General features: G+C 42.1%; 1 protein-coding gene across 3 annotated transcripts in view; it reads right to left on the reverse strand.

Annotated features, from left to right (window-relative positions):
• The window catches only part of HACE1 (HECT domain and ankyrin repeat containing E3 ubiquitin protein ligase 1), an 80,679-nt gene that overhangs the window by 38,757 nt on the left and 17,975 nt on the right, over window positions 1–23,947 (reverse strand). For 2 of the 3 annotated variants that reach the window (XM_075597531.1, XM_075597533.1), the window contains 8 exons: window positions 19,239–19,370; window positions 18,907–18,989; window positions 16,996–17,092; window positions 16,207–16,308; window positions 15,301–15,407; window positions 14,273–14,519; window positions 10,097–10,440; window positions 1,673–1,741 (listed from right to left, as the gene is read on the reverse strand). In XM_075597531.1, the coding sequence (XP_075453646.1) occupies window positions 1,673–1,741; window positions 10,097–10,440; window positions 14,273–14,519; window positions 15,301–15,407; window positions 16,207–16,308; window positions 16,996–17,092; window positions 18,907–18,989; window positions 19,239–19,370 (1,181 nt within the window). The remainder of the gene's footprint in view (window positions 1–1,672; window positions 1,742–10,096; window positions 10,441–14,272; window positions 14,520–15,300; window positions 15,408–16,206; window positions 16,309–16,995; window positions 17,093–18,906; window positions 18,990–19,238; window positions 19,371–23,947) is intronic. The other variant, XM_075597532.1, reaches the window with a different exon arrangement.

A 23,947-nucleotide genomic window follows, 5' to 3' on the forward strand; every position in this document is an offset into this window, starting at 1 on the left:
TATTGTATCTGCCATCACAGTCTCCATGGGTAATGAATTCCACATTTTAACTGCCCTTACTGTAAAAAAACACTTTCCTTTGTTGCTGGTGAAATCTCCTTTCCTCCAACCTAAAGTGATGCCCCCGAGTCATTTGTACTGCCCTTGGGATGAATAGTTCTTTTGAAAGCTCCTTGTACTGTCCCCGAATATTTTTTGTTATTAAAGTACTTATAGAACTTTTTAGGGTTGATCTTACTTTCTATTGCAATCCTTTTTACATTATCCATTTTTGCTCATTTGATTGCCCTTTTGCAATTTTTGTTACATTCCTTATAATTCTGATACCATGCCTCCGTCCCTTGACTTAAAGAATGTAAACGCCTGCCTCTTCTTTTCCATTTCCTCCCCTACCTGTTTATTTAGCCACATTGGTTTTGACTTATTTCTTTTATACTTATTACCCAAGGGTATACACTGATAAGTGTGCTTTTCTAACAATGTTTTAAAGACTGCCCATGTACTTCTACATTTTTCCCTGCAAAAACATCATCCCAATGTATTACTTGTAGATTAGTCCTCAGATTATTAAAATCTGCCTTTCTAAAGTTTAAGGTCTTTGTTGAACCAAAGTAAATCTGTTTTTATGATCATTTATTTCAAATGAGACCATTTTATGATCACTGTTACCCAAATGTTCCAGGACTTGAATATTTGCTATTACTTCTACATTGTTTGATATTACTAAATCCAGTATTGCCCCTCTCCTGGTTGGTTCCTCAATAATTTGGGTCATATAATTGTCTTTAAGCACCCCGAAAAACCTGTTTTTTTTGTTTCCTCATCTATTATTTTTAGTTCGTTATCTGTTTCATTCCCCTCCCCCCTCCATCCTAGTTTAAAATCTCCTCCAAACTTTTTAACATTCTCCGGTTCATGCCGTCATGGCAACAGATTGCCCTATCTACCATCCTAATAATGGAGTCCCCTGCCACCACAATATTTCTTGGTATCTGAGTATGCTAGTCCCCTCTGTGCTGGAGGAACTATTCCCCTGGCTGCTAGAGGAATCAGTCACCCCAGCCTTGCCATTTCTGCCCTGACACTCCTAATATCTTCACTCAATATGGCAAATCTATTGGGATGTGTCAGCTCAGAACTGGCCTGCATCTTCCTATTGCCCCGCTTCCCCTTCTAACTGTTACTCAGCTAGCTACCTGCTCCTCTCTAATAGCGTCATCATCTGCACCACTAGTCGAAGCAACGGCCTGCTCAGTGAGCTTTAAACCCCTTTCAAGATTGCCAATGTCCCTCAATATTGCAAGATGCCTCTTCAGATCGGCAATATCTGACGCTAAAGAGACCACCAGCTCACACTTCTCACAGCGGTATGCTCCTTGGAACAGCTGCTCCAAGTGCACATACAGGTGGAAAGATGTGCATTGAGTGGCATTCTCAATCCTGCTCATTATTGCAACTATGAAGTTAGAAGTACCAACAATAAACTGTACTTCAATATACTACTATACCTTGTTTAACCCCTTTCTTGTTCAAACTCCTTCTGGTTCTAACTGCACACTTAATACAACCAGCCACACTGATCAGAACATGCAAGCCAATATTACCATTGTACAACACTAAATGCAAAAACGCATTCAAATACAAATAAAAGTTGAAGTATTCTTAAGCCTACCTATCAACAAAGCATTTAAGAACTTCGTCATGCTTGCAGACAAATTCAATGAAACGCGGTGAAGTCATTCTGTCCAAAGAAAATATATTTTTACAAGGGAAAAATATCAAAATACACAATATTCACCAACTGTACATTTTGAAAAGCTGATTGAATGGACCATTATTACTTAGAGATGCTGTTCAACACAACAGATATCAGCCTTGCAATAAATTAAAAGTATCCATGCAAATGTTTTGTAGCCTGAAATAAGTTTATAAAAGTTTACAAGTTTGGTACAACACTAAACACGTTAATTAAAAACTAGTTTGTAAATTATACTGAACAAAGACAATGTTGCAGAGGACATACACACTTCCCAGTGGCAATGTTATGTCAAAGTTGTACTGGCTGAGTGACATGGTACCCTCAAAGAATACCAAGCACAGATTGTTTCATTCATTAATTATTGTTGTATACTTCTTCCCTACAGTATTCATTCCTCTTTTGGTATTTGAAGTGGAGGTGTGTACTGAAGGTGATTAGAGTTGCATGTGGGTTTAAATTCTACCACAGCCTATGGCTTGTCCAAGTTGTGACATGCATTGTAAAAGAATCTAATTTTTTGAGAGGAACAAAATAGTGGGAGACTATTATGAAGGTTGAGTAACAGTGCTTGAAAATAAATATGCTAGCACTACACATTGACAAACCGCTCAACCCAGTTATATATTTATTATTTCAATTAAGACAAACAAAAGGTGCAAAGGGAAATCAATAATGAAATATAGAGTCTTGTAACATGTACTCATTGTAAGGAAAAGCACTGAATGGATAAGGGATATACATATCCCTATGGATCACAGTATAAGTAGCCCATACAGTAGAGACTGAGGGAAGCGTATCGACGTACTCCGTACAATCTATCTATCTATATAGATAGATTACACTAATAAAATCAATTTGTTTTATTAATGTAATAAATTGTTCAAGCAATATTACACCAGGAGAGCAGAGCGCACCTCTCTTTTCTATATACGGTATATATTTTTATTACACTAATAAAATCAATTTGTTTATTAATGGAATAAATTGTTCAAGCAATATTACACCAGGAGATATATATATATATATATATATATATATATATATATATATATATATATATATATATATATATATAAATATATATATATATATATGAATGAGAGAGAGAGAGAGAGAGAGAGAGAGAGAGAGAGAGAGAGAGAGAGAAAGAGAGAAAGAGAGAAAGAGAGAAAGAGAGAAAGAGAGAAAGAGAGAGAAGAGAGAAAGAGAGAAAGAGAGAAAGAGAGAAAGAGAGATAGAGAGATAGAGAGATAGAGAGAAAGAGAGATAGATAGATAGATAGATAGATAGATAGATAGATAGATATATATATATATACTAGCTGAGAGACCCGGCGTTGCCCGTGAGTTAAATTTCCCGCTAGGAAAGGGGGGGGGAAGAGGGGGGGAAAGGGGGGGGACAGTGGACAGGAGGAGGGGAGGGGGAGGTGAGTGGAGCATCGGGGGGGAGGTGAGTGGAACATCGGGGGGGAGGTGAGTGGAGCATCGGGGGGGAGGTGAGTGGAGCATCGGGGGGGAGGTGAGTGGAGCATCGGGGGGGAGGTGAGTGGAGCATCGGGGGGAGGTGAGTGGAGCATCGGGGGGAGGTGAGTGGAGCATCGGGGGGAGGTGAGTGGAGCATCGGGGGGGGAGGTGAGTGGAGCATCGGGGGGGAGGTGAGTGGAGCATCGGGGGGGAGGTGAGTGGAGCATCGGGAGGGGGAGGTGAGTGGAGCATCGGGGGGGAGGTGAGTGGAGCATCGGGGGGAGGTGAGTGGAGCATCGGAGGGGAGGGGAGTGGAGCATCGGGGGGGAGGTGAGTGGAGCATCGGGGGGGAGGTGAGTGGAGCATCGGGGGGGAGGTGAGTGGAGCATCGGGGGGAGGGGAGTGGAGCATCGGGGGGGAGGTGAGTGGAGCATCGGGGGGGGAGGTGAGTGGAGCATCGGGGGGGAGGTGAGTGGAGCATCGGGAGGGGGAGGTGAGTGGAGCATCGGGGGGGAGGTGAGTGGAGCATCGGGGGGAGGTGAGTGGAGCATCGGGGGGGGGTGAGTGGAGCATCGGGGGGGGTGAGTGGAGCATCGGGGGGGGTGAGTGGAGCATCGGGGGGAGGGGAGTGGAGCATCGGGAGGGGGAGGTGAGTGGAGCATCGGGGGGGAGGTGAGTGGAGCATCGGGGGGAGGTGAGTGGAGCATCGGGGGGAGGTGAGTGGAGCATCGGGGGGAGGTGAGTGGAGCATCGGGGGGGGTGAGTGGAGCATCGGGGGGGGTGAGTGGAGCATCGGGGGGGAGGTGAGTGGAGCATCAGGGGGAGGGGAGGTGAGTGGAGCATCAGGGGGGGAGGTGAGTGGAGCATCGGGAGGGAGGTGAGTGGAGCATCGGGGGGGAGGTGAGTGGAGCATCGGGGAGGGTGAGTGGAGCATCAGGGGAGGGGGTGAGTGGAGCATCAGGGGAGGGGGAGGTGAGTGGAGTATCGGGGGGGTGGTGAGTGGAGCATTGGGGGGAGGTGAGTGGAGCATCGGGGGGGAGGTGAGTGGAGCATCGGGGGGAGGTGAGTGGAGCATCGGGGGGGAGGTGAGTGGAGCATCGGGGGGGAGGTGAGTGGAGCATTGGGGGAGAGGTGAGTGGAGCATCGGGGGAGGGGAGGCGAGTGGAGCATCAGGGGGGAGGTGAGTGGAGCATCGGGGGGGGAGGTGAGTGGAGCATCGGGGGGGAGGTGAGTGGAGCGGGAGGGAGTGGAGCAGGAGGGAGGTGAGTGGAGCGGGAGGGAGTGGAGCGGGAGGGAGGTGAGTGGAGAGGGAGGTGAGTGGAGCGGGACCTCTCCTTCCAGCCACCGCCATGTTACTTAGTCCGCGAGGGAGGAAGGGGGTCCTTCCGTCCGCCGCCATCTTAGGTGCCGCGTGGCAGCGGCAGGCTGCCCTGCCCACTGCCTGTCCCCGCGCCTGGGAGGGAGGTAAGTGGAGCGGGAGGTGAGTGGAGCGGGAGGTGAGTGGAGCGGGAGGTGAGTGGAGCGGGAGGTGAGTGGAGAGGGAGGTGAGTGGAGCGGGAGGGAGGTGGAGGGAGGTGGAGGGAGGTGAGTGGAGAGGGAGTGCAGCGGGAGGGAGGTGAGTGGAGCGGGAGGGAGGTGAGTGGAGCGGGAGGGAGTGGAGCGGGAGGGAGGTAAGTGGAGCGGGAGGTGAGTGGAGCGGAGGTGAGTGGAGCGGAGGTGAGTGGAGCGGAGGTGAGTGGAGCGGAGGTGAGTGGAGCGGAGGTGAGAGGAGCGGAGGTGAGAGGAGCACCGGGGAGGGGGGGAGGTGAGTGTGATGGGGGGGAGAGGACAGAGAGAGGTGTGTGTGTGTGTGTGGTTTTTTTTGGACCTTTGGCCCGTCACTCCGCCTCAGGCCAATGAGAGGTGTGGGGGGCGGGCCAAGGGGGTGGTGTGAGTGTGTGAGGCCAATGAGAGGTGTGCGGGGGCGGGCGGGCCAAGGGACCAATGAGATTGCCGCTAGGGACAGGGAACACAGTGAAACATACATACAATGCTTTCAAAAATATATAGTAGATATATATATATATATATACACACACTTAGTTAAGTTATGGTGAGTAAAAAAAGTAACAAAAACTCTCCACAGCAAAGCATATAGCAAATGGAAATACAACTGTATGCTCATTTGCATGTCTTAGGCAGGTCTGCAACCCAGCCTTTCACCATTATCACCCAGCACACAGCACTTCCACTGTAGCAAAGGATTCTGGGAAATGACATGCAAATGAGCACACAGTGTCACTTTTTGCCTCAATAACCATTTTTAACATGGTTCCCTATAGGCTTAAGCTTGCTGCATGGTCACAGCTTTGAGCACAGCCAGGGTTAAGGTGCATACCCAGAAAACCACCCACAGACAGCTGTTTCGACCTTGATGGGTCTCATCAGTGTGGGGTTGATTTTACTGGGAATGCAAGAGAGGCTTATGGGATAGGCCAAACCATACTACTGAGTTAAGTTATGGTGAGTAAAAAAAGTGACAAAAACCCTCCACAGGAAAGCAAATATGCAAATATAGCTGTATGCTCATCTGCATGTCTTAGGCAGGTCTGCAACCCCGCCTTTCCCCATTATCACCCAGCATACAGCACTTCCACTGCAGCAAGGGATTCTGGGAAATGACATGCAAATGAGCACACAGTGTCACTTTTTGCCTCAATAACCATTTTTAACATGGTTCCCTATAGGCTTAAGCTTGCTGCATGGTCACAGCTTTGAGCACAGCCAGGGTTAAGATGCATAGCCAGAATACCCACCCACAGACAGCTGTTTCGACCTTAATGGGTCTCATCAGTGTGGGGTTGGTTAACTGGCTATGCAATGAAGCAATGAGGATGGGGTTTACCATACTTAGTTAAGTTATGGTGAGTAAAAAAAGTGGCTATGCATCTTAACCCTGGCTGTGCTCAAAGCTGTGACCATGCAGCAAGCTTAAGCCTATAGGGAACCATGTTAAAAATTGTTTTTGCAGCAAAAAGTGGCACTGTGTGCTCATTTGCATGTCATTTCCCAGAATCCCTTGCTGCAGTGGAAGTGCTGTGTGCTGGGTGTTAATGGTGAAAGGCGGGGTTGCAGACCTGCCTAAGACATGCAAATGAGCATACAGTTGTATTTCCCTTTGAGATATATATATATATATATATATATATATATATATATATATATATATATATATACTGAGTTAAGTTATGGTGAGTAAAAAAAGTGACAAAAACCCTCCACCGGAAAGCAAATATGCAAATACAACTGTATGCTCATCTGCATGTCTTAGGCAGGTCTGCAACCCCGCCTTTCCCCATTATCACCCAGCATACAGCACTTCCACTGCAGCAAGGGATTCTGGGAAATGACATGCAAATGAGCACACAATGTAACTTTTTATAACATATACATATATACACATATATATATAGACACATATACATATACACACACACACACACACACACACACACACACACACACACACACACACAGCTCAACCCCGTTATAGTGCGATCTACTATAACACGGATCCGCATTTAACGCGGTTTGAGTGTGGCTCCCGATTTAGAAGATCTCCTACCTTTCTTAATTCCCTTTTGCCTGCTCTTGCTGCTTGCGCCCCCCCCCCTCCTCCTACTCTGCGTCTAATGACCCAGCAGGGTCATGTGACGTCACGTCGCCAAGTGGGAGAGGTGGGAATGAGGTTACCCGGCTTCTGCTCAGGAAGCTAATGCCTTCTCTGCGGCCGCGAGGTGAGACATACAAACACACACACACACTCTCTCCCTGTACAGAAATTACCACTTTTACTGTGAACTATTTTACAATTAGCAGGTTCATCATCCTCCCTACTTATCACTCAATTCCAAAAGTAAACAGGTCTCTGAAAAACCTGAGCATTGACGCTACAGGAGATGGGTTACTTAGAGACAGCGTCTTCCTGATAACATTACTCTAGTGGCATGACAAGAATTGATCAGAAAACAGTGAGAGGTCAGTGATTCAGAGCTAAGAATCTGTACATAAAATGGAAAAGAATAAACCCCCCACCATACCCTAATCCAAAAACATTACACAAAGACACCTCTCCAGCATCATGTATAAGGTTTAATGTTTGACCAATAAATTGTACACACAGCTTGGAATCACATGCAATACAGTCATATAGTACTTCATGGTTTCTATAACTGTGCTGATACACAAAGCACAGAAAACCAGAGCACATCTTACACCTTTTTATTTACTGCTGCATAAAATCCTGCATTCCATATAAAGGACTACAGAAAGCCCACAATTCTCTCACTTTCATATTTCTGTGTTTGGCAAAAACGTGTAAAATCTGCCACAACCCATAAAAGTATCAAATCCCACGAAACATACATGACACGGTCTCCATAAGACATTCCTAAGAGAGTCAGAAGCTGTATTTAGTATTGCACAAATAATGCAGAATGAGTACTAGTAAATAATATAAGTGTGTCCAATGCACGGAGCTGCTTTCATTATCTGGCACGGAGAGAACATTAGGGAGTGTGTACCTACTGGGGTTCCTTCTTCTTAAGATGCTGCTGTTGTACTCTGCATGATCTGCAGTTCCAGCAGCAAGCTGTCTGTATCCCATCCTGGAATGGAGGTTTGGCAGCAGGGAGCAGCCAAGGGCTTGTCATAGGTCTCCACCCAAACACACCCCCAGTCACCGGCTCCCTGTGTATTCTCTCGCACATTGTAACCCAGCTCTCCCACCACTCGCTGTATCCGTGAAGATGTGCAGCAATCAGCAACACAGAGACTGTGCCTATCCCGCTTTGCTCATCTCACTAATTTGTTATACTCTTACATTTCTAAAAGAAGGAAAACAACAGGCAGTTTGGGTAGGACATGAAGGTTTCAGTTTCCCCCCACTAATTCTGATACAAGTTACATAAACACCATACACACACACACACACACACACACACACACACACACACACACACACACCTCTCTCCGGAAGCTGACGGCAGAAGCAGGGAGAGGAGAGAGCTGCCGCTGCAGATACCGGGTAAGTCCTGCGTGGGGGTGCCGCTGCGCCGCCGAGTATGGGACAGCTGGGAGAATTATCCCAGCTGTCCCCCTACGGCAGACGCGGAACCCCTGATCGCAGCCATTTCCCCCCCCCCCCCCCGATCGCATTATGTGGACACCAAGCACCACATTATAATGGGGTTCAGCTGTACACACACACAATATATATGGCACTCCGGTAATAATAATAATAATAGTAATTATTATGATTATTATTATATAATATATATGGCACTCCGGTAATAATAATAATAGTAGTAATTATTATGATTATTATTATATAATATATATGGCACTCCGGTAATGATTATATGGTCAGGTGCATGTTCCATAAGAATAAGTAGAACAAGATGATCCCCAAAAAAGAAATCAAGAAACAGCACTCAGTGGTAAGGTGCAACAAACCTGTATTAGGTATAGATGGCACACACAATCCAACGTGTCGGTCCCGAGAGGACCTTCTTCAGGGAGGTGCGGAATACTGTTGTGTGTATGTTAATGCTGGGTGCACACAAACAAAGAGTCATAGACCAAAAAGAATGGATAATATATACTTATCAGAAATCCAGGTGCTTGCGACAGCAAGGGAACACCAACCAGTCTAATAGATACACAAAAACATGAAGTCTGCCGCACACTCAATAGAAAAATTATTATTTAATCTCAATAAATCATCAGGCAATCACCAAAACTCCAGAGCGACATACGTTTCAGACCACAAGGTCTTTTCTCAAGATATATATATTATTGTCGTTGTTTATATTAATTAAACTTTTATTCTTTTCTTTTATTGGCTGTACGGAGTACCACGATACGCTTCCCTCAGTCTCTACTGTATAGGCTACTTATACTGTGATTCATAATAATATGGATATCCCTTATCCATTCAGTACTTTTCCTTACAATGAGTGCATGTTACAGGGACTCTGTGTGATCGTTTCTGTTCACAAACCCTAGTCCCTGTATTTCGTTATTGAAAATAAATATACAAGTATCATTACTCAAAAAGCCTCAGGCTTTCTATGCCCATATTAAACTGCGACTCAGGGAAGAGAATTCCTAGGGTATTTACTACCAAGTAGCCAACGTTTCACTACCAATAGTAATGGCTTATTAAATTAGGTTATAAATATATACTCTAAGTAGCAACAATACATAAATAATGAAGGCAAAGTGACAACATAAAAGAGATGCTCAAATAATCCCCCAAACGGACAGTTTTTTTAACCTTACTTAAACCAGGTTCCACAGAGCTCAACCATGGTCCCCCGTCTTACGGGAACACCCAGGTTGCAGATATATTTGTACAGGGGGGTTTTGTGCCGTGATGATACAAATAAAACTACAAATATGCTCGTCGGACTACAAACATGGCCGCGGGGTCAACAGAAAGCCGCGTTTTTATCTCCCAAAGACATGGCAGCTTTTCTATTGCCCGCCACCATTTTGTTTCTGGCAAGCACAAATACTGCCCGGTGCTGGAGCAAAGGAGTGCCGGGGGCTCCCTGGATGTCTCAGCACCACTGAGGAGCTTCAGAGGATCCCCTGGTTCAGGTAAAATGTAAAATAACGTTTTAAAACAAAAAAAAAAACAAGCAGGGTGGGATGTTGCTTTTTTAAACATGAATAGAATTCAAGATTGTACCTACATAAAAAGTGTTTAAAACTAGTAAAGAGTGTATCAGACAAGCCTGTAAAGTATGCTTGATTTAACCATTTCATTTGAAACCCTGTATTTTTCGCTGGGAAGAGAATGACTTGTGTGCTACAAGCAGGACAGACTTACCCCTGAGGCATCTGGCAAGAGCAGCACATATAGAAGGCTTGAATGACAGCACTCAGTCGATTAGCTGTCATTGAGATAACATCCTGACCATCAGCAACAGCTTCCTGCTTCCCAGCAGCATTGCAGCTCTCATAGTCCCCTGTGACTAGCGATACTGATAGATGTTCTTGGCTTCTACTTCCTTCAATGTCTGATTGATGAGCGAAAGAAATATCTCGTTGATCCAGTGGATGTTGCTTCAACAAAATGCAAGCAATGTTGGTGGAGTCTCTCTTGCTTTTAGTCAGTTCAGTAGATATAAGCGCTAACCATTCATCTAACGAATGCCAAAGTAATTCTAGAGGCTGCAATGAACAAGACAGTTTAAAAAATGCATCCGGGCTCTATGATCAGCAATTGTAGCACAGTAATCAGTATTCCTCAAGATCGTTAAGAAGGGGAAGGGAAAAAGGCTTAATTTATTGATCTTTTATAGACATGCAATAAAACAAAAATCATGAAAAATATTTTTCAAATAAATGTAATGCGACAGGAAAAAAGAAAACATTGCAAAGATTTTTTTTTTTTAAGATTTACTTCTAAAAAATAAAAATCTAAAGAAAAATAAATCTAATTCTTGTATATAAATATCCAAATACATCTACTATATTCTATGCAATAAATTACATATGTATAATACCTGTATACAGTATGTTCCATATTATAATTTTTATTTTCTAAAAATAAAACTACAAACAGAACCACACATGCCACAATGGCTTACATTAAAAACAGTTATACTAATCACTTCTTAAAGCTTTTTAATAGGCCCAATATACAAAAAAAAAATAAGTTTAGTATGAAGTATGCAATCAAGATGAAAAGTGGTACGAAAAAAAAAATGTGACAAATTAATAATTCTGCCTTAAACTTACAACCAGGCCCTTAGCTGTCCCTGAATTACTTACTGAGAGGCAAACAGAGAGATGTACAAAAAAAACTGCATACCAAAAAAATGGTATCCCTTAGACATCCACCTCTCTCATGGCTAAAGCTAACAAGACGGGGGTTCCATCGCGTGGAGAGTCACGGTACTGATCTGGTGGACCTCGTTTCAAATTAGGTTTAGAAAAAAAAAAAATGAAAAGTAGGGGGGGACCAAGCAACACTGATTGCTGCTTTAAAGACTAATAAACCAATACATTCAGATCGTAGGTTCAGCCATCAGTGGGATCTTAATGATCTTAATATTTTTACAAATACGTCACCATTTTAGTTTAACCTGCAGTAAGTAGTGAAGTAGTAAGAACGTGGCTATTCTCAATTTCTCTGTTATCGTTCTACATGATATATACCTGTAAAGGGCTTTGGACTTGAGAAACTAAGTAAAAATATCACTTGTGAGTCCATTCACATGTCTCAGACAGGTGTGCAACTCTGCTTTTCCCCATCATCTCCTAACATACAGTGCTTCCACTGCAGCCAGGGATTCTGGGAAATTAGCAAAACAAGAAAAAACACAAAAGCGCACCAAGATGAGAGATAGATATTGTATTAGCAACAAATAATAAAATTAGTAACTTACATATAAAATTTCTTTAATAATCCCCGATTCTGGTGTCTATCACAGGAGTAGGGCATCACATAGGAAGTATGAAGGGTAATCTCAGTTACTCTCAGTTACTTCAGGCGAAGTTTACTTTGTTAAACGAAACGCGTCGCGACTGTTGTGGCTGGCGGTTTTACTACCCACCACCAGTACACACTCAAGTGTACCGTTCCTGCTTATTTCCGATCGTTTCTATGCTATCAAAAACGGACAGGCATCCTAAGGACACCTATTGAAGGCCCCGGTTCCTGCACATGTGTGCTACACTCTGCACCACGCTACCACACGTGGAGGACAGGAGAGTGAACAGAGACAGCCCCAGCGCGCGGGTCTGATCTCTCAGAACTGAGATTACCCTTCATACTTCCTATGTGATGCCCTACTCCTGTGATAGACACCAGAATCGGGGATTATTAAAGAAATTTTATATGTAAGTTACTAATTTTATTATTTGTTGCTAATACAATATCTATCTCTCATCTTGGTGCGCTTTTGTGTGTTTTTTCTTTTTTTTTGTGTTTTTTCTTGTTTTGCTGATATTGGTATCACCATCGGGGTTCCGGTGGAGACCACATTTGGAGGTGGGGGAGACACCTCATAAACACAGAAGCAGCAAGAGAACTGAGAGGGACCAACACTCCAAGTTTAAAGAGCCAGAGCGCGGACTGAACTTTTCATTCTGGGAAATTACATGCAAATAAGCACATAAGTGTCACCTTTGTACTCTGTACAAATGCAAGATTTTAGATAATGATCAGGCTCTACACTCATGGAAATGTAAAATACCATTTTAAAATATTTTTCCAGGATTGTTAAAAATTAGAAAGTACAGCTCAACCCCTTATAACGCTGTGCTTGGGGTCCAAAGAATCACATCGCGTTATAAGCGGATCGCGTTAGAAATAATGTACAATTGTATGCATTATACAATAAAGTATTTAAGATACCAATAATCGTGTTGTAAAGTATTCATAAATACGAAAATTGGGAACCATGCTTGCATCTCGTTATAAGCGGATTAGCGTTGTTACAGATCGCATTATAACGGGGTTGAGCTGTAATGGATGTGAAAAATAAAAATTGTAACTGATGGTATGACAAATTAAAATCTTAACCCCTTCAATGCTACATTTGGGATACAAGGAACATTAAAATCATTTATTTTTTCTTAAAGCATCAATCCTCTCCAGAAGTTCATGTGCATTTAATTTCAAATTATAGTATCTTGCCCCCCTGAGCATGGCCTGTCTTATTTTTTTTTTTTTAGGGTTAAAAATTAAGACTATTTCAGCTCCAGCTTTTGCATAACCTTTTTAGACTGCAATGGACTCTGGGGAGAGCTCAATTTTAACCTTCAAGATATGTCATATTTCAAATGCTTATACCTCCTGAGCAAAGCATTTAAAAAATAACAACAGTGCAAGAAAAGATTTCAAAGTAAGTCAAATGCCAAATAAAATGTTGATCAGCACAGACTTCTGCTTGCATTGTACAAAATAAGAATCAAATCATAATGAATTGTTAGTAAGGGAAAAACAGAAGTTAAAAGTGCAGACCCACTAGGCAGCATACATTGAGAAAACTACAAGATGCCTTCCTTACCATATTAACATTGGCTTCATACTGAAAGTACTTTAAAGTTCTAGTAGCCATAACTTCCAGAACCTCACAGGTCTCTTCATTCAAAAAGAGATGTGTACACTATAATGTCATCTATCAACAACCTCCAAATTAACAAGATGATAGAAGTTGAAATAATTTTTCAGATTTAAAGTATGAAAGCATATCTCCAAACAGGAGAACAAATATTGCATGCTAGACTATGCTTTTATTAGTAAAAGAAACCCACCTGGTTAAATAATATTTCAGTAATGATAAAGATATTAATCATACAAGGTTTTCTTGTGGATCAGCTCTCGAGACAGCAGGAGTCCCTTCATCAGATGAGGTCCTCTGCTGTCTTGTAAGCTTATGAAGACAACATTGTAGGTCCATTGAAAATGTATCGCAGACCACAACATATCTTTATCTGGACGCAAAATGGCTACTAGCATCCTTTAGTAATGATAAAGAACATGTATAAGCAAATTTGCATGTCTCAGACAGGTCCCCAAACCTAACTTGCAGTACCTCAAATCACACCACACTGCAGCCAGGGATTCTGGGTAATAACATGCAAGTGAGCGCCGATACTGTGTAACGTTTTGCTTCTTATTGACTAACATTAATCCCTTAAAGCCTGGGCTTTACACAGCTTTTAAAGCAGAGCCTGGGTCAAAGACTATATCAATGATTTCAAAGTGATCGTGAATGCGTTGTAAGTAAATTTACAGAACATTTTAAAAAGGCTGGTATTTATTTTTATTAGGTCTTAACAATTATTTTAAATCAATATAACTCGTTTTCTTTCTTGCCAAATGGGCTGCATTTTTAAATCATGTGCATGTGAAAAAAAATAGCGGTGAACATCAAGACATAAATGTCCGAAGAAGAAAAATCAAACGTAATCTCAGTGATTGATAGACAAAAGTGAAAGAAGTGGGCTTAACTTAAACAAAGTGGATATGCATGATATCAACCAAACTTACGTCCTGTTCTGAAGCTGTCTGATAAATGAGTGCATGCTTTGTGAAATTCATCTCTTTAACGTCTATCTTCCTAAAAACGTCATATACTTTTCTGACCTTGAACACCTGGTTTCGGGGAGTTTTGTTTCCATTGTAGCCCATGTCATTGCCGTTATTAGAGGAAGATGGGCCAATGCGAAAAACATGGCAAAATATCCGCACAATCCGTAACAGACTCTTCATTTGAGCTTCATAACTACTCGAGAGACTGGGGGGTGAAAAACATACATTACAAAAACATGTTTAACAAAAACTAAAGTTGTCATGTTTTATTTATTTATTTTGTACTGGTTCCACAAGCCCAATTATTGGAAATCTACTTAAATGTTCACTTCCGACCTAGATTTAAATAAAATTACAATTCCTACAATTGCACTTGGAAATGACACATTTGGCTTGGAAGGTGCTCATATTGTAAGCATAAAACAAAGTTGAAGTCATGTCCAGAACTCCACTAAATGAAAAGACCTCAAAATGATCTACTCACGTCATCAAATAAGAGCAGATATCATTGTATTATAATATGTAACAATTATCAAAACCAAACATTGTATTACCAACTTTTGTAGGAAAGTAAAAAATTAATTTTATTGGACCAACAAGTAGTTGATATGCTACAAGCTTTCGGACCTCTCAGGGTCCTTCATTGGGTATGGCAGAAATACAGAAACAAAATATTATATACTGTGATTGTAAGAGGGAGATCTGGTTACAATGGATGTTGAGAGAAAGTGGGAAATAAGATAAGGTAGAAACACTAGGCTACCTGTTTCTACCTTTTCTTATTTCAAACTTCCTCAACATCCATTGTAACCAGATATCTCCCTCTTACAATCACTGTATATAATATTTTGTTTCTGTATTTCTGACACACCCGATGAAGGACCCTGAGAGGTTGGAAAGCTTGTAACATATCAACTACTTGTTGGTCCAATAAAAGGTATCATAACCCCTACTCCCTCTCACTCATTACTGTACTTTAAGTTTACCTTAGTAGTTTGTGGCCATTTGTCGTAGCCACTTCAGCAAGGCTTGTAAGTATCTTCAGGTATTGGCTTTCATTTTGCTGTGACACATGTTCCAGGACCTGCCGCAACTAAACACAAAACAGAAACCATTAATACATTCAAGAACTAACATTTTGATTTAGAATCTGAACGAGCCTGATATTTGAATTAAGAGATCAGTAGGATTTGGTGTTACAGCAATTAGTCAACTAGTATATTGGGATTAAGTAATTTTTTTTTTTTTTTTTTTTCAAAAGAGATGAAAGCGTTATATAATTTATGGTGAACAACACAGTTTAATTCATCTTCAATTAAGCCAAGATGAGCTTAAGTTGAGTAAAATAATATAACAGCTAAAATATCACCAAAAGGGAAATTGTTTAACGATAACACGTGGAATTTATTTACCCCCAGATTCATTCTCAGGGCAGCCGACAGCGACCCTGCAAATCCCCTCCATCTCAAACACTCCCCCTTATCCTCGTTCCTCTTCTCACTGTCATACCCACCCCACCTCTCCCACCCACAACCCCCCCTCTTCCCCCAGGCGGAGTCAGGCCCACCAAGGCACTTCTGATGCCAGAGGTTGAGCCCGAATTCAGCGGTAGGATGGCCGGGGGCGTCCTGCCGGGCTCGGGACAGATGTCCCGGCTCTCACCCCTATTGGTGGGCCTTTCACTCCTATCGAATTGAAGTTTATGTCCGTTCTGGTGCATTGGCTTTGCAAATGACCCCCAAAGAGTTGCCAAGCGAGGAGCTCCACGATAGGAGAGAATACATTGGGCACTAAATGACTACTTTATCCAGTAATTATGGTTTTACAAATATTAAGATGCAACTTATTACAAACATCTATTTACACACAGCTAGACAATAGGGAATCGTTACCATATTTTCTCGAAGATCTTCATTCTGAGTCATTTGAATTAATGTCTCGAAAAGCCTGGGATTATGTTGAATAAGAATGTCACATGTTTCACCGTAACCACCCTACAGAATACAAATGTTTTTATTAAAAACACAATTTTCACTCATTCTAGGATAGCACTAGTTATAATATATAGTGTTGTTTGGTCGGATATGAATGGCAGTTTCCCCTCACTAAATCTCAAAGCAGAGGCAGGGAAAAGCATGCGACGTAAAGCTGCAGACCAAGCAATATCATACGTGGGTTTTTTTGTTTGTTTTTTAATAAATCAGTTCTGCACTATGAGAAAACACTTACAGTATTTTGTTTTACATTTTTAATTTATTATAATGTACAAGTATTTTGTGTTTCTATAGCAACCATTTACAAAGTCACATCCCCTTCCTCTTCTGAAACAGGCTCTGGCACACCCATTTTTGAGCCCTGCCCTCTCTCTAGCAGTGCACCAATTGTATCTAGTGTCTGCCTGGTTACATGACCTTCAACACAGAACTTTGCATCTTTGGTCCTCTTCTGCTACACTGACAGTCATTTATAGTGAATCTCTGAGCCGAATCTTCATCGATTGATCACAGGAGAACGGATAGAATGGCACTTGGCTAATTACTTATCATTGTGTGGATTACATTGATGCAGCTTGGACTATATATATATATAATATAATTTTTTTCTTATCCCTTTTTAAAATGCACCTTTATGATGATAAATTAAAGTGCGCCTATTTTCCTGTTAAAAGAGCAAGAACCTACCTGTACACAGAGGTCCAGTGGAGTGACTCCATTTTTATCTGGTAGGTACTTGGCACTGCGCGATAAAAGGATTTGAGCTGTATCCCTCTGTCCATGACTGCAAAACAAGGAAATCATGTGTGCAACATTTTTTTAAGCTTACATGTGATATGTTTTCTATTCATATAAATTACTGCCATATATAGCTCTATTTATCACTGTTTTTTTGTTTGTCTTAGATCATTGCTTGAAATGAAATTCACTGCATGTCATCTCATCTTCCATCAGAAATGTGTTTACTGTAATTGGCTTTCTTTCATCTTTCAAAATTACCTGGAGTTAAATCTTTTAACTACAGTACAAAAGTTGGTAAACCACATGTTTTTCTCAAAAAGGCCTGCAGCGATTATGTAGCAGTGAAGCAACTACGCGCTTTATATAGACAAAATAAGTACTTCACTTTTATATAGAGTACATTGTGCATTAGAAACGCCCTCCCTTATTGGCAATGCACAAATATGCACTGGAAACAAAGAGAAATAAAACATGCAGCAGTCCCATTCTGTACACTGGATGGTACTTCTGCTCTTCAATATTAGAAAGTTATACAAAATACTTTTGTGCAACAAAAAAACAGATACGTGATTAATGTAAATTAAGATAATGAGCTAAACAAAAAACATCAATACAACATACAAAAAGGCGCCTTTGCCACTAATGTACAAAATAAGTACATCACTAAAGACATGTATGACAACTTCACATACCTTAAGAATAAGTAGTTGGTGAGTTTATAACACTATCTATTAAATATGCCTACACCATAATGATGGGTCTCCGCCCTAGCTACAATGGTTCTGCAAACCAGGTTGAATATAACACGCAATGGAAACTGACTTTTTTTTCAACAGAAAATATATTTTGATTGACATCCCTAGTGAAGCATGTTTGTAGCCACTAAATTGTAGGATAAAGGGACTCTCTAATCTCAGCCAGCATTTTTCCATAGTTGCAAAGCAGCCTGTGTTTTGTATATGAGCGTCAGAACTGGAATTATAATTGATAAGCTCCTGGAAGGCAACTATATTCTGCATACAAAGATTATAGTGGAAAACAAGGATGCAAGGTGGTTGCACACTTTGAGGGTAACCCAATGAAGAGTGACAGAATGTATGGTGATCCAATAGAGAATGGGACTGGAAAGTGAAAGGGTGTGTGATGTGATGTTGTGTAAGAAAACATCTCATGATGCAGTGTGTGTCTATATAAAAGGTTTTTTTACTAACTGGGAAATGTAGGTTTTTTTTTATTGGAGATATTTTTTATATTGTCAGTTACCATATTTACTTCTACCAGTTATGCTGCAAGATAGAAATGTGCTTATAGTACTTACTATAAACCAACTGCATGGCTCTGCCCTTTGACATATGTTACTGTGTTTGATAATGTATACACCTCTAATAAAATATATACTGCTATTTTGCAACAAACAAATAAAAGTTGTGTGTCTCACTATATGGAAAGGAGAGATGACAATCAATAGTCTAAAATTATTATATAAGAACACAAAATTACTGTATTTTTATTACCAGGATTTCCCTTACTATCCTACATCAACCACAATTTTTTTAAGAGATAAACAATTATAATTTTTCATTCAGATTAGGGTTACAATGTAGATTATAATCAACAATTAATGTTGGTGAACCTAATCCTTAACATTTGGTTCAGAAAAAAAATGACAATTGGTGTAACCCAAGGCCACTAATGAATAAAACAAACACCTTTCGGCTAGAATGCATAAAGTATATAAGGCAAAAGCAGAAAATATTTTATGACTTCAGATGCAAGTGCTAGAATGCAAACACTTTACTGGTACTTCGTTTAAATCAAACACATTTTGTTAGAAAGGATAATATACCTGTATCTTACCTGCAAGCGAAATACAGAGGAGTAGCTCCGGACACATTAGGCCTGTTTATATCTGCCCCACTGTCCAATAAGCACAACACTGTCTAGTGAAAATAATCAAATAGATGCATTATTCAAGTGGCAATATTAAATTAGCAAGACAAAAGAGGTGTTTGAAACTTCAAAAAACATCTTAAATGATCGTTCTGTATTTGCAAGCACTTTTCTTGTAACCAAGGCAAAACAATACCGCTAAGAGTCACAGGGTGGCAGCAAGATAAATAAGATTTTAAGAAAGAGATGGGGAAAGTATACATGACCAAATGCTTCAGAAGAAGTGAAAACAATCGTACTGTTTTGTGTCCATTTTGGCATGCCACATGCAGTGCAGTCTGTCCCATTGCATCTTCCACATCAACATTAGTGACATGTTGTACAAGGTCATGAAGAAGTTCTGTTCGGCCATTAACAGCAAGCCAGTGAATCTAAGCAGAGGAAGAAACTTTCCGGTTAAAAGACACGCAGAACTGACATTTTTATTGTGCAGGAAAAACGGACATCTGAATGCTAATAACACAATGACTATTAAAAAGATTACAATAAATCACTAAGCTTCAATTCCCACAGCTATTTCTCTTTGTACCGTATAATAGTAGCAGCAAAGGTCACCCAATTAGTGAACATATGGCTGCTAAAATATTCATACTTAAAACTTCACCTTATCTTACATCTAGTCATTTCTAATTGACAGATTTGTAGAATAACTGACAAGGTCACACAGATTAGGAACGGCTTTGAGTCATATGTCATAATAGCGATCCCACACAGGGTAACATTTATTGCTCTGACGACGCTTCAGCTAAAAGGAACAGTTCTGACTAGAGAAGATCCAGGCAGGAAGGCATGACATGGATAATGTATCAGTAGGGTTGCCAGGTGGTTTCTCCAAAAATACTGCATTCAATGGTGAAAGGTGTGTCAGGTCACTATGTCAAAGGAGGAAAATACCGGACACTTACATGTCCAGTATTACAGTACCTGTCATTTTTTACTGGACAGAGTATCCAAATACAGGACAGTCCAGTTCAATACTGGACACCTGGCAACCCTATGTATCCGTGAAATGGAAATTGCAGGGTTTCCGTTTAAAAATAAACAATCTACAGTTGTGTAATTTAAAAAAAAAAAAGATATGAAAAAAATTATTCTACATACAGTATACAATGCACCAATCGATGCTCCAATAATCTGCGTCTATATCCACTAAAAGTGAATAAACCTTTATATTAGGCACTGAAAATGAAAACAAATTCACCCTTTGTATTGCAGCTTGCCTTTGAGGTAAACATATATTTTTAAAGGCGTAAGAATTGTATTCTAGCTTTCTAACTTTTATTTGCATGTGGGCATGAAACATCTAGAAATGTCTACATTATTAATATTGTGTGTGTGGAACAGCAAAATAAAAAAATAACTACATTGTTTTAGGGTTGTAGCCTAGACCAGGGTTTCCCAAACTATTTTTTCCGTGACCCGGTTATTTTTTAACTTCTTTTTTGTAACCACTAAAAACTTTATCGCCTATAGGGCCTGCACAGACACACACACAGCCACTGATATACACACACACACAGCCACTAATACAGACACACACACACAGCCACTGATACACACACACACACAGCCACTGATACACACATACACAGCCACTGATACACACACACACACAGCCACTGACACACGCAGCCACTGACACACACACTGATACACACACAGAGCCACTGATACACACACACGCAGCCACTGACACACACACCCAGCCACAGACACACACCCAGCCACAGACACACACACAGACACTGCTACACACACACACACACACACACACACACACACACACACACTGATACACACACACACTGATACACACACACACACACTGATACACACACAGAGACACTGCTCTGGAAGCTGCCCTCTCCTACGGTGGCCTTTCCTTCTCCCACACTCCGCGCCCTGATGGCAGGGGTGGAGGCGTGGGGCTCCTGCTCTCCTCTCTCTGCCGTTACCGAACCGTTCCTATTCCCCCCTCTCCTGCTTTTCCCTCCTTTGAGGCTCACACTGTCCAGATCTTCTCTCCTCTCCCGGTCCATGTGGCGGTCATCTATCGCCCACCTACCTCTACTCATTCCCCTTCTGCCTTTCTCTCTCACTTTGAATCCTGGCTCTCTTTCTTCCTCTCCTCAGACTCCCCTGTTCTTCTCCTTGGGGACTTCAATTGCCACATTGATGACCCCTCTCTCCCTTGGGCTTCCCGCTTTCTTTCTCTAACCTCTTCTTTTGTCCTTCAACAGTGGACTGCAGCCAGCACCCACAAGGATGGCCACTACTTAGACCTGGTTTTCACTAAAAACTTTTCTCTCTCTGATTTCTCCATTTCCCCTTTTCCTCTCTCTGACCATCACCTCATCTCATTCTCTCTATCTCGCTTCTCCCCTTCTCCACCTCCATCTACCCCCCGGTTCTGCAGAAACCTGCGCTCTATTCACTTACCTGACTTTGAGTCCACTTTAAGCTCCACCCTCTCCTCTCTCAGCTCTGCTACAGACCCTGACAACCTGGTCAGGAACTACAACTCTGCCTTGTCCTCGTCTCTTGATCTACATGCCCCGCTTTCTCTCTGCCGCACTCGCCCTTCTAACCCTAGACCCTGGCTAAATTCCACACGCGCATGCTGCGTTCCTCCACTCGTTCCTCTGAACGCCTCTGGAGGAAGTCTCACACTCTCGCAGACTTCCTTCACTACAAATTTATGCTATCCTGTTTCAACTCTGCCCTCTCGCAAGCTAAACAAGCCTATTTTTTTGCACTAATCAACATGCACAAGTCTAACCCACGCCGACTGTTCTCTGTCTTTGATACTCTACTCAAACCACCCTCAGCTGCCTCTCCTTCCTCCATCTCCGCTCAGGACTTTGCTGACTATTTTAAGGAAAAGGTGGAATCCATACGGCAGAACATCCCCTCTGTTTCTTCCTCCCATCCTACATCTCTTCCTAACTCTCCTCCTGCCTTCCTTGACTCTTTTTCCACTGTCTCAGAGGAGGATGTGTCGCTGTTGATCGCCTCCTCTCCCTCTACCACTTGCCCTCTTGACCCCATTCCCTCCCATCTCCTAAAACCTCTAGCTCCTACTATAATCCCTACGCTCACACACATTTTTAACTCCTCCCTCTGCTCTGGAACCTTTCCATCCTCCTTCAAACATGCAACAGTCATACCATTACTCAAGAACAACAAGCTTGACCCTACCTGTCTTTCTAACTATCGACCTGTCTCCCTCCTGCCTTTTGCCTCTAAACTCCTTGAACGTCTTGTATTCTCTCGCTTGCTCCATTTTCTCAACACCTATTCTCTCCTAGACCCTCTACAATCTGGCTTCCGCTCTGCTCACTCCACCGAAACAGCCCTCACTAAAATAACTGACGACCTCCATGCTGCCAAAGACAGAGGTCATTACACTCTGCTCATATTACTCGACCTCTCTGCAGCATTTGACACAGTGGACCACCCTCTTCTCCTCCACATTCTCCATACTCTAGGTATTCGGAACAAAGCTCTATCCTGGATCTCATCCTACCTCTCCCATCGTACTTTCAGTGTCTCTTCTGCTAACACCTCCTCCTCCTCTATTGATCTCTCTGTGGGGGTACCCCAGGGCTCTGTCCTGGGACCTCTTCTCTTTTCTCTGTACACACTCTCTCTAGGTGACCTAATAACATCTTTTGGGTTTAAATATCACCTCTATGCCGACGACACACAAATATACTTTTCAACACCTGTCCTTACACCTGCTGTACAAACCAAAGTTTCTGAATGTCTCTCTGCTATATCATCCTGGATGGCCCTCCGCCGCCTTAAACTCAACATGGCTAAAACAGAGCTCCTCATACTTCCTCCCAAACCTGGCCCTACTACCTCCTTCCACATTACTGTTGGAACTACAATCATTCACCCAGTAGCCCAAGCACGCTGCCTAGGGGTCACACTCGACTCCTCTCTCACATTCGCCCCTCACATTCAAAACATTTCTAAAACTTGTCGCTTTTTCCTCCGCAATATAACAAAGATACGCCCTTTCCTCTGTTGCTCGACTGCTAAAACTCTGACTCAGGCCCTCATTCTCTCCCGTCTTGATTACTGTAACCTACTGCTGTCCGGCCTTCCTGCCTCTCACCTGTCTCCCCTACAATCTATCCTAAACGCTGCTGCCAGAATCACTCTACTCTTTCCTAGATCTGTCTCAGCATCTCCCCTCATGAAAACCCTCTCCTGGCTTCCGATCAAATCCCGCATCTCACACTCCATTCTTCTCCTCACTTTTAAAGCTTTACACTCTTCTGCCCCTCCTTACAGCTCATCCCTAATTTCTCGTTATGCACCATCCAGACTCTTGCGTTCTTCTCAAGGATGTCTTCTTTCTACCCCCTTTGTATCTAAAGCCCTCTCCCGCCTTAAACCTTTCTCACTTTCTGCCCCACACCTCTGGAATGCCCTTCCCCTCAGTACCCGACTAGCACACTCTCTATCCACCTTTAAGACCCACCTTAAGATACACTTGCTTAAAGAAGCATATGAATAGCACTGTGGATATTCTGAACACGATACATAAAGCTTGGCCCCCTGCAGACGCACTTACCAGAACTCCCGCCTACTGTCTCTGTACGTTCTACCTACCAATTAGAATGTAAGCTCCTCGGGGCAGGGACTCCTCTTCCGAAATGTTACTTTTATGTCTAAAGCACTTATTCCCATGATCTGTTATTTATATTATCTGTTATTTATTTGATTACCCCATGTATTACTACTGTGAAGCGCTATGTACATTAATGGCGCTATATAAATAAAGACATACAATACAACAATACAATACACACACAGAGACACTGCTACACACACACACACAAACACTGATACACACACAGACACTGATGCACACACACTTACACTGATACTGATACACATAGACACTGATTCACACACAGACACACACACACACACA

Source organism: Ascaphus truei, chromosome 4 (genome assembly GCF_040206685.1).
Source record: "Ascaphus truei isolate aAscTru1 chromosome 4, aAscTru1.hap1, whole genome shotgun sequence".
In the NCBI taxonomy this organism is placed as follows: Eukaryota; Metazoa; Chordata; class Amphibia; order Anura; family Ascaphidae; genus Ascaphus; species Ascaphus truei.